This window comes from Perognathus longimembris, chromosome 6 (genome assembly GCF_023159225.1).
Source record: "Perognathus longimembris pacificus isolate PPM17 chromosome 6, ASM2315922v1, whole genome shotgun sequence".
In the NCBI taxonomy this organism is placed as follows: domain Eukaryota; kingdom Metazoa; phylum Chordata; class Mammalia; order Rodentia; family Heteromyidae; genus Perognathus; species Perognathus longimembris.
The window spans coordinates 10,287,244-10,299,300 of NC_063166.1; the positions used below are offsets into that span (position 1 = coordinate 10,287,244).

Below are 12,057 nucleotides of genomic sequence, written 5' to 3' on the forward strand. Positions count from 1 at the left end.
GGGGGGGGGGAGGGAGGAAGAGGAAGATGAAGGAAAAGAAGGGCTTTGAAAGCAACAAAATGGCAGCAAAGCCCTTCCCAACTTCAGTCTCTGCTCTTCCAATTATATACCATAAACTACAGAAATGCTAACAACACAAGCTTATAAGAGAAAATAAATGTTAGCCCAAGAATCTGACCACAAGAAAGTATCTGTAATACTCTTGAATGGTGAGAACATTTCTCCTCACTTGAACGTAGTGTTTAAGAGTACAAGAAGCATAGAAGACCATCAACAACTTATGACTCCACATCCTCCACTTTAACAAAAAGAAAGGATGATGGAAAAATTCTCTACAAGACCCCAAATACAGCATTACTTGGGCAGCAATAAGATTACAATAGAGCCTACCCATAAACTAGCAACACAGAATGCTGTACCACCGTCCCTCCCTATCCAGAGCCACAACAGGAGCAGTCAGCATCAGTATTCTATCCTAGGACATGTTTCTATGCTAATTCAAACTCAAGCCCACCTTCGACACAAGACATCTGGACCGAATAGTTGCAGCTAGCTCATCCTCGTCCTCCTCTCATTAACACCTGCAGCCACAACTTCAGGTGCTGACTAGCACTGTTCACTACGACCTCTGGCCATCTGGGCAACATATGGCAGCTCCATCCATCTTGTGTCATTCCCACAGCCCAGTACATCACAAATTAGGGTGGCTTTGTCAACTGCTGCTGACTATTCCAATACACTCCACTTTCCTCAGCAGAAAGACATATTTGATTTTGGTAGAAAAACCAATGCACTTATTCCTACACACATACTTTTTTAAAAAGCTGGCATGTAAGATTTGCATTTGTGGAAACAAGCATTGATATTCTACAAAAGTCACAGACCCTTCAAAAAGGTGAGCACTTCAAAAAAAAAAAAAACTCTCGCTGAAAGGGAAAAAACAAGATTCTATTTTTTTTTTTGCCAGTCCTGGGCTTGGACTCAAGGCCTGAGCACTGTCCCTGGCTTCCTTTTTGCTCAAGGCTAGCACTCTGCCACTTGAGCCACAGCACCACTTCTGGCCATTTTCTATATATGTGGTGCTGGGGAATTGAACCCAGGGCCTCATGTATACGAGGCAAGCACTCTTACCACTAGGCCATATCCCCAGGCCCAAGATTCTCTATTAAATCAATACCTACCTGCACCTCTGAGGTTTCCAGCTTAACACTGCTAAGAGCTAGGATGTTGGCTCAAAAGCTAACACGAAAAAAGTTCAAATTACAGACTGATACTGAAATGTTAATTCCCATAACTGATCAAAGTTATGCTTCCCAGTAATCTAGATTAACAGGAGCATTACTTCTCTTGGCAGAAATTAACTTAGAGCTGAAGAGAAACCTAGAGCTAAATTCACAGAAAAAGGATGTGGAGTACCTACAAGAAAACAGGCTTGGACTAGAGAAGGTGGCTTATCCCTATAATACAGAGGATCTTTGTTCTAAGCCAGCCTCGGCAGAAATATCTGTGAGATCCACCTCCAAAATAACAAAAAGCAAGGCTAGAGATGTGGTTCAAGTGGAAGAGCATCAGCCAATCAAGCCAGTCAAGTGAGGGTGAGGTCCTAAGTTCGAATTCCGATACCAGAATGAAAAGGGAAGGGACAAGAAGGAGGGGAGTGGAGAGAAAGGAGAAAGGAAGAGAAAGAGGAGGGAAGTGGAGAGGAGTCTTGGAAAGTCTGGCTATCAGGAGAAGGTTCTAGACCAGCACTAGGATGAAAATGTTCACTACAGGGGCTGGGAATATGGCCTAGTGGCAAGAGTGCTTGCCTCCTACACATGAAGCTCTCGGTTCGATTCCCCAGCACCACATATATGGAAAACGGCCAGAAGGGGCGCTGTGGCTCAGGTGGCAGAGTGCTAGCCTTGAGCGGGAAGAAGCCAGGGACAGTGCTTAGGCCCTGAGTCCAAGGCCCAGGACTGGCCAAAAAAAAAAAAAAAAAATGTTCACTACAGTATTTGTGTTCCCTAATAGGGTAGTCACTATTTTTCAGCTAGTGAGTAATAAAAATATAGCTAGTATGACTGAGGAACTAAATTTTTTAATTTGAACTTAAACTGCTACTTGGTAACTTGTAGCTACCATGCACAATCATGCACAAACTAGAGTAGTGTCATAAACCTGGTTACTAAAAACCTTTAACAAAATTCCTTAAGCATCCTTTCTGCATGTAACACATACACGAAATGTCCATCTTGTGCTAATGTAATCTTGTTTCATAGGGTCCTAGCCCAGAGCAGAACCAGTGTTCCTCAAAGCTCCTGGTACTCGTGAGTGGCATCAATGCCATCCACACAGTTGGATGAAGGCCTCCTTGTAAACCAGTGACATAAAGTTCCACAACATTCAATAAGCCAGAATCTGGATGCTTTTTAGGTGTATCTCACTGAAATTATGTTAGGTCATGACCAATCACTTCCTTCATGAAGCCTTGCTCAAGTAACAATTTTAGGCTTTCTTTAAAAAGAGAAAGAGAATTAGGGGAAAACAAATGTATAGAAAGAATTTCATTAGGCTGGGCTTCTAGCCTTGGCTACACAAGCTGTACCCAATGCCCAGGTAAGAAAAAAAAATTAGCCTCAATGTTGATTTTGATGACCATGATTTTAAAACATTGCATCACTGTGCATGGACATAACTTCCTCATGTACTCATTTAAAAATTTAAAATTTTAGAACTATGTAACTTGTGGGCAGAGACAGGAAGGGGAAAGAGAGAAAGTGAAGGGGTAACATTGCCCCCCAAAAATGTACCCATTACCTGATTTATGAAATAAACCTTCTGTATAATCTTAATAACAATAAAATTATAGTTTTAAAAATCTAATTTTTTTAGATTTTTTTTTAGTATACTGTAGCTTAGTATACTATTCCAAATAAATAACATTTTATATACTTTTCATAGCTTTTTTTTTTTTTTTTTGCTAGTCCTGGGGCTTAGACTCAGGGCCTGAGCACAGCCCCTGGCTTCTTTTTGCTCAAGGCTAGCACTCTACCACTTGAGCCACTTCTGGTTTTTTTCTGTGTATGTGGTGCTGAGGAATCAAACCCAGGACTTCGTGCATGCTAAACAAGCACTCTACCACTAAGCCACATTCCCTGCCCATAGCTTTTTTTTTTTAAAGAACTGTATTCATTTTTAAAGATTCTTTAGTTCTCTCATTTTTCCACGTAGGAAAAGGTTAATTTGTGAAAACTAATGCTAACTTTGATACTGTTGATGAATATTAAAGATCTGAGTATAGTTTGAAGCCAATCCAGGCAGGAAAATCCATGTGACTCTTATCTCCAATAAAAACTACCCACCAAAAAAAAACAAACAGAAATGGAGCTTTGGCTCAAGTGGTAGAGCACTAACTGGCCTTGAGTACAGAAAGCCCAGGAACACCCCCAAGTTCAAGCCTCGGGACCAGAACATACACTCATACACACACACAATTTCACTATGTCTTAAAATATCTAATTTCTCTTTTTGTGGAAGAGTGGGAAATGGAAATTTTTGCTTTTTGTGGGAGTGGAAAATGGTAGAGGGTGAATAGGGAGAAAACTAAAATGAGGAGAAAAAAGATTATAGCAAAAGAATTTTATCTATATGTTAACTGGACATAAGACTTAAAAGTGACTCTTTCAAACCAACAAAAATAAAGAACATGTTTTCTTTGAAAAAAAATTATATATGTACATATATATTTTTCCCATGTTTCACATCTCTGAATATCCCAAATACAATCCAGAAAAAAAAGGATAAGACAAATGTACTAACAGTACATACTTAATTTAAATCATATTGTATCTTCAGATACATATTCAAGATGCAAAGTAAAACTGCACAAACAAGCTAGTTTATTTTTAAGGGACTGTTTAAGGAGTTTTATAATCAAGGGATAATTAGTGACATCATGGGCATGAACATTATGTTGATTAACTGTGATTCATGCTATGTTCACATGAACTTGAAAGCCCAGATTAAGCTGGTTGAAGTGCAGCAATATGTCCCAAATGGGATACCAGAAATGAAGAAGCAAAAAGAATTTGAGAACATACCATGCTAGGAGCCAAGAACTCTGGCCAGATGAGCCACACAGTTCATTACAGGTATGATGGTCTACTTAATTCACAAAGCCTGGGCTCACAAAGTCAGTATCTTGTGATAAAAGCCAGGTTTTGGTGGCTCAAGCCTGTAACCCCAGCTACTCAGGAGGCTGAGATCTAAGGGATATAATTTGAAGTCAGCCTGGGCAAGAAAGTCAGTGAGACTCATCTCTAATAAACCAGCAAAGAACCAAAAGTAGAGGTATGGCTCAAGTGATGGAGCACCAGCCTTGAGTGGAAGTCAAGTCAGAATGTAAGGCCCTGAGTTCAAGCTCCAAGACCAACATACACAAATACACATACATACACACACACACACACACACACACACACACACACACACACACACACAGATTCTATCTCTCACACACACACATATACACAGGAACAAATATCAGATGGAAAATATTTTGTTAAATGGCAACTCCTTGTACAACTAAAGATAATTTTTAACAATGTTTGTTTTTTGTTTTTTGTTTTTGCCAGTCCTGGGCCTTAGTGACTCAGGGCCTGAGCACTGTCCCTGGCTTCTTTTTGCTCAAGGCTAGCACTCTGCCACTTCAAGCCACAGCACCACTTCTGGCTGTTTTCTGTATATGTGGTACTGGGGAATTGAACCCAGGGCTTCATGTATATGAGGTAAGCACTCTTGCCACTAGGCCATATTCCCAGCCCATAACAATGAATTTTTAAAAGTCAGATAGAATAAAATATGCTTTCAATCAACATCCTACTAGTAACCATTTCAAGGATGGAATTTATTTTTTAAGATTACTCCTGCTTATTTATCTGTCTATCCTCATCTTCACTGAACATACATTCTTATCTACAAGAGTTAGCTTGTAGGGCTGGGAATATGGCCTAGTGATAGAGTGTTTGCCTTGTATACATGAAGCCCTGGGTTGGATTGCTCAGCACCACATATATAGAAAAAGCCATAAGTGGCACTATGGCTCAAGTGGTAGAGAGCTGGCTTTGAGCAAAAAGAAGCCAGGGACAGTGCTCAGGCTTTGAGTTAAAGCCCCAAGACAGGCAAAAAAAGGAAAGAATTAGCTTATACATACACAAAATTTTTCAATGGAATTGTGACAAAATTGAAATATTAATAACAAAATGAAATCCTGAAGAAAACATATGTATGTAATAGTTGTTTAATGATTTGTCAGAAGTGCTCCCTTTTTAGTGTTCAAAATAATAAATACTGGGGCTGGGAATATGGCCTAGCGGCAAGAGTACTTGCCTTGTATACGTGAAGCCCTGGGTTCGATTCCCCAGCACCACCACATATATAGAAAATGGCCAGAAGTGGCGCTGTGGCTCAAGTGGCAGAGTGGTAGCCTTGAGCAAAAAGAAGACAGGGACAGTGCTCAGGCCCTGAGTCCAAGGCCCAGGACTGGCAAAAATAAATAAATAAATACTTAGTAAAGCTCATATGTAAATAATCCATTATTCCCTAAATATAAGACTAAAATTCATGGCTACTCTACTGTTTTATGAAAGTTTTTCATGGTTCCCATAGTACTTTATGACAAATTCTCTCGTTATGAAAACAAAATATTAATAATAGTAATCAGGTTTTTATACTAAGTAGTAGAAATACTTCTATCCTCCCATCTTCCATTCTGATTACCCTAAAGTACATGTGGGTATATTCTTATTCATTTCCTTTTCCTGTCTTTATATAATATTTTAAATCTGTTCCTTCAACTTTTGAAAGTATTTCTTTAGAGTGCCTTCATAAATACCAAATGTATAAACAACTTTAATATAGATTCAGCTACTACTTATATCTGTACAGTTTTAAAGCAGTTTCATGTATGTATGTAGGTATATAAACTAAAAAATACAGTACTTGTTTCAAACAACTGTTTGAAATTGAAACAACTGTTTCACTTCATAACAATTATCAAATGTCGGCCTAGTTACTGAGTGCCTAAAATGAACCAAGAAAATGCTCTCCTATTTCATCAGTTTTAAGTACATATTATATGGAACGAACTGTTAATCCTAAAAGCATTCTATCTATTACATAAAGAACTTTCAACAAACAGGGCAATCTTAAACAGTTTTCCATTTTCCCAGAGGGGGGATAAAATAATTTAATTGCCAATGTACAATTTTATGTATAAACCAAGAGGACTGAAAACTAAGTGTTCAAAGCACTACTAACACATTTGAACTGCATGCTCTTTTTGGCATTCTCCTTTCTTTTGTGTCCCCACAAGACAGGCCTCAAAGCTTTCCAATTTACCAAGTCCCACTGATCAGTGTCCTGACTGATATATGCTGAGCAGCAAATCCCACAGCCTGAGTCACTGGAGAAAACAGCAATCCTGAAGGAACTGCCTTTAGTCTGCTGATGCCGGAATATTCTGCTAAGAGTGAGTTATGGACCCTGGCACTGATTTTAAAGACCTATAGATCCCACCAGTTGCTAAAATACACATAAGTTTTTGCAGAACGTGCCTTCATTTTCATGAGGAGAAAGGTCAATAACACTTCCTCAATGACTTTCCCTCCGCCTATTTCTATTTTCCTGCCACTTATACTGCTAATGCCACTGCAAACATAGGTTACTCTTCCTGACAGGTTTCTATATCCAGACTCAGTAACACCCCACATTCATTCATACACCACATTCATAGACACTCATACCACCCAGCCATCCTCAAGAGCAACCTTTCCAACCATAACCACAGCAATCCTCGATCAAAGTTCTTTATTAGCTCCCCCTGCACTCAGGACAAAAGTCCAAAGACCTCAATTACCCATGGGAGTTCAGTTATCACCATTTCCTCTGCCTCAGCCTCATCTCCAGTAGATCACCCTTCACTGTGTCTACCCATCAACTGTTCCGTTCCTGTAGTGTTCTCACTCACACGTCCTGTCATGCCCTGGGCCTGAAACCCTCCTGTCTTTCCATTTCATTCTCTCCTCCTTTCACTCTTCCTACACACAGGTCTACCCTTAAGAGTCACTTCCTCCAGACTACCTCCTCTACCTCAAGGGAAGCTAGGGTAGGTGTTTCTCTCAAAGTACCCTGGACAAATTTATAGTTACTGTCAGTTTACAACTCTATGTCCCCTGCCCCAAAGGATGAGGCTAATACCCCTCATCCATCAGTATACCAGAGACACTCAATGGATTGAATATATTCTAAGTTCACTTAAGAGAGTATACATGGGGCCTGTGTGACAGAATAAATTCAAAATCAGTAATAAATTCAAAATCAGTTATTACATGATAGAAATTAGACAATTTTGTTACTTTTTGTATAAAATATAAACTAGTCAGGAGCCAATGGCTCACACCTGTAATCTTAACTACTCAAGAGGCTAAGATCTGAGGATTGCAGTTCAAAGGCAGCCCAGGCAGGAAAGTCTGTGAAACTCTTCACCTCCAAAAAAGTCAGAAGTAGAGCTGTGGCTCACGTGGTAGAGCGTTAAGTCTCAAGCAAAAAAGCTCAGGGACAGAACCCAGATCTTGAGTTCAAGCCCAAACTCTGGCACAAAAATAATAAAAATAGTAATAAAATACAAACTACATAGGTGTCTCCAATCCCTTAGGAAAGGATTAAAACAGTACACCAAAAACAAACAAAAAAAAAGAATTCCTTACATCATACAAGTATTAGCTTTGTGCTCTCTACTCCAGTCAGGCACACTGAAGTCTATTAAAAGTACTAAACTGAAAGTATTAAAAAAAAAAAAATAGGTCCTTTGGTTGCTTTAGGCCAAGTGTAACATCAGTGTAACTTCCTTTCTGCTACCAAACTCTGGCCTTCCTCAGAAGCCTGCTGGCTAAAAGTAAATGGCTATTCCATTTCCTTAGTTTCTAAGCCTTGATGTAAGTGTTTCAGTAAGTGTTCCACTCATGATAGTCTCAAAGAAGGACATAAAAATGTTGCCAGGAAACAGACTTCTGACACATCCTGGGCATTTCAGCAGTTGTCACTGGCAGCTACTTTTCTTTGGGCCACATGTCTTACATAATGAGTTACAATCTGAAGCTTGTGACACTAGATTTTTCCCAGGCAGCAGACTGATGTCATAAATGAGATGGCACTAAGCACTCTAAAGAAATCACAGCTCCACCCTACATTCCCTACAAGGAGAGGCAAATTATCCTTCCTCTCTAAGCCTCAGTTTCTCCACCTGGCAATAAAGTGACAATGATTCCTACCTAGTAAGATTCTTATGGGAATTAGAACTGCCTATGAAAACACTTGGTAGACAATTCAATAATCATTTTCAGATCAAAATGAAGGGAATGAACCTAAAATATTTTCACATGTTCAGGATATTGACAATGCTACAACATATTCTGTTCCTCTGGAAAATTTTTGAAAATGAAGATCCACTCCATCGTACTCTTTGGATTCAAACAAATTTCACAAAACTTTGATTCAGATTCACTTTGTAACCTTATCCTGCACTACTAGAAACACACCCTTGACTTCTAAGTTAACCATTCCTAGAATATGGAAGATAGCAAAGAAAGCACTGAAGTACTTTTTCTCAAGATGTCCTCACCAGAAACTACTACTTCCCTCCTGCCTCAATACAATGAATCTTAGAGAAACAGAGACCAGAGGGAAAGAGAGGCTCAATCATAAAAGTTGGGCTTCCAAGTCTCCAGTTTCCTAATCATGTGGTATGATGGAGGCACCTGTTAGGTGCCGATTCATGAATACCCAAGTGTCCCCAGAACAATTTAAGTGGAGGTGGGGAGAGTCCATTTGCTACCTCACCCTTTTTTGCCCCCAACACAAGATACCCAAATCATAATACGCCTCTCACCCTCTGTAAACATTTTCATCTTTTTGTATTTTTAATCAGGAAAGAGAAATTTGAGAGCCAATGAGGAAATGGACTCTTACATTCCCCTAGCCTGACTTGTGCTTTAATTTTATGGGCGTGTGTGTGTGTGTGTGTGTGTGTGTGTGTGTGTTTTAAACACAGGGAAATGTGACAGACCGACTCCAACCCCTTGAAGCATGTTCTAAATAAAGGTTGAGACCTCAAGAACCCGGGTACTAGTACAACTGGGTGACGTGTAAACAGCTCCCTAAAAGCAAATGGAGCACTGGGATATAATTTAGGAAGTGATGATGCAAGTCACCGGGGAGCAGGGAGAGGGGAGGAGGAGGAGGCGGAGGAGGAGGAGGGAAGTCAGGGGAAATACCCTCCCGGTGCCCGGGCACCCACTCAGGCCAAGGGAGGAGGACGGGCCTCCCCCACAGGCCAAGCTCAGGGGACAGCCCTGCCCCATCCCCCCCCTCCCCCGAGAGCTGCCACTGCCCCCCGCCCCGCCCCCACCCCGGGCCTCCTTCACCCCGGCCGGCCGGCCTCCCCCCCAGGCCGGCGAGTCCGAGGGTGGCAGCGCCCCCGGGCCGGGCCCTCCGCGCCCCTCCCGCCGCCCCTCCGGCCGGCCCGCATCCCTCCCCGGGCCGCGGCCCCTGCCCCCTCCCCGTAGGCCCGGCCTGGGCCCGGCTCCCGGGGTTCCGGCCTCCCGGGGCCCAGAGGCCCGGCCCGGCCGGCCCGGCGCCCGCGCCCCCGGCCCGGCCCCCGCCCCCACCCGGCGAGCACTCACCCCCAGAAGCCGCAGGGACAGCGAGGCGGCAGGCTGGGCGCTTTGCTGCGCTCGCTCCCGGCGTCTCCCATGGTGCTCGGCGGCGGCGGCGGCGGCGGCGGAGCTCGGCGGCGGCGGTGGCGGCGACTGGGCCTGGGCCCCGCTTGAAGGCGGCGGCGGCGGCGTCGGGGGGCTCGGGGCGGGGGGAGGGGGAGGGAGCGGGCGCGCGGGCGGGCGCGAGTCCGGGGCTCCGAGCCGGGATTCCAGGCCGGTCAGCTGGAGGCGGGCCGCACCACTGGGCCTGCGGAGCCGGGGGTGGGGGCCGGGGGGAGGCGCGGAGAGGGAGAGGGAGGGGAGCGAGGAGGAGGGGCGTGCGGGCGAGCCGAGGACCGCGGGGAGCAGGGAGACGCGGCGCCCTCGGGAGCTCCCACCGCCGCTCCCCAGCCCGAGCGACGTCCCGTGCGGCGGCGCGGGGAAGGACCTGAGGCCCCCGCCGGCTGTGGAATCGCAGCGGCCGCTGTGACGCCCCGGCCGCCGCCCCCCCCCCTCGGAACACTCTCCCCTCCCCGGATGCGGCGCTGACCGGACAATGGCCGCTCCGCCCCCTCCCCTGCGCGGACACCCCTCCCGAGGAGCCGCGATGGTTTCGCCCGGGGGAGCCGCCGCCAAAGCCCCGCCGCCGATCAGCTGGGATCCGGGCGTGCCACTTTGTTCAGCGCCCCGCCGACGTCGAGTGGGGCTGTGGGCGCCGCCGGGAGGGCGCGCGTGGGGCCTTCCGAGGCCTGCGTGTTCTCGCAACTTCTCAAATCTGAGGCAAACTATGGCTTCCCGGCCTGAGGAAGGGAAGCGGGTTTTTGCGTACGCTGGGACGCGTAGCCTCCACCCCCCTGCCCCCCCCGAGCAAATGGTACGCCCCGGACGGAGCGGGGGGGGGGGGGCGGGCGGCAGCAGGCTCACTTTAGGGTAAGTTAGGCCAGTCCCGGAGCCGCGGCGCATGCGCCTGGAGACCCCGTAACCGGGGAAGGGGGAGGAGGGGGGAGGACTCCAAACCCGGAAGTGGGTCTGAAGCTCCCGCAGCTGTGGGGGGGCTCCCGCTGCTACGCTGGGTCCCCGGAGTGATCTCGCTTCTGGGCGCTGCTAGGAAGCCCTGCACCCCACCCGAACTGCTCGTCCCTTCGGAGCCTCCCTTCCCCAGGCCTCACACGTAGTCGGTCCGCTCTTCCTGTTTGTACCCGGAACCCTTGTCCTCCTCCTCTTGGCATTAATGGGTTTCTGGCCAGTGTACCTCTCTGGTGCTCCAGAACCTCAGAACTACCAGTCCACTCCCAGAGCCTTGGGCTTGGAGGGCCTTCCTTCTTCCCAGAGTGGATATGTTTGGTTGGGGAAGAGGAGAAGGGATCTTGGGCCGAATCTGGGATGGAAATTGATAAGGGGCTAAAGAAATTTGAGTCCATTAAGATTCCTTATGTCTGATCCTTAATTCTTTTGGCGCTCTAGCTAACCTGTTGTTGATGACTTAGTGCAATCCGAAGTAAACTTCCATCGGAGCTCTTGGAGAGGCGGCCTGACCCAAAGTGCCCTGCGAGCTAACTTCTAACCTCCTACTTGCAGGAACTACTGTCTCTTAGGAATTACTACCCGGTATTGTCTGGACCCCCAATCCCAGGGGATAGCTGAGCCTCAGAGGACATTGCCTTGATTAACTTTATTACAGGATGTTGCCATTTTGTTTCTTTCTATACCAGATAACATTTCAGCCTGTTCATTTAACACTGGTCTTTCCTTTGGCCTCTCAACTTCTGAACAGCAAGGATCATTTTTAACCATAGAATCTTCCTAAAGTTGCTGTTGATGGTGAAGACAGTAATGGCACACAGATCAAGCCACCTAAAACCAGATGCCCCAAAATGTGAGTTCTCAAATAGATACAGATACATATTATACCCAGTGTTTTGTTTCAATTTTGTGAACTTTCAAAACCTTCATTAATACTTATGCCGAAAGCATATAGGAAACCAGGTGTAGTCATTCATGCTTGTAATCCCAAGAACTAGGTAGGCAGAGGCATGAGTTCCGGGCTAGTCTGGGCTATGTAATAAGACCTGGCTTTAAGACAAAACAAAAACAAAGAAACAAAATTCATAGGATGGAAAAATACCATACATATAGGATGCCTCACTCTCAGTGGATTCATAATACTCTTAAATCCTCACTTAAAGTGACAAAATGGCCACATAGCTGAAAGACTTACTTTAACAAAGTGAGATTCAGTGGGACTCTGACCATGATGTCTTGACATTGTGATGAGTTTCTTTGTTGCTGGGAAAAGGGATCTCTAAAACCTAAAGGGAAGGAT

General features: G+C 45.1%; 1 protein-coding gene across 2 annotated transcripts in view; it reads right to left on the minus strand.

Moving 5' to 3' along the window:
- Positions 1 to 9,908, minus strand: part of Zfand3 (zinc finger AN1-type containing 3) — a 191,300-nt gene extending 181,392 nt beyond the window's left edge. For both annotated transcript variants that reach the window (XM_048347835.1, XM_048347834.1), the window contains exon 1: positions 9,723 to 9,908. In XM_048347835.1, coding sequence (XP_048203792.1) covers positions 9,723 to 9,793 — 71 coding nt within the window. In that variant the 5' untranslated portion in view covers positions 9,794 to 9,908. The remainder of the gene's footprint in view (positions 1 to 9,722) is intronic.
- Positions 9,909 to 12,057: the final 2,149 nt, after the last annotated feature.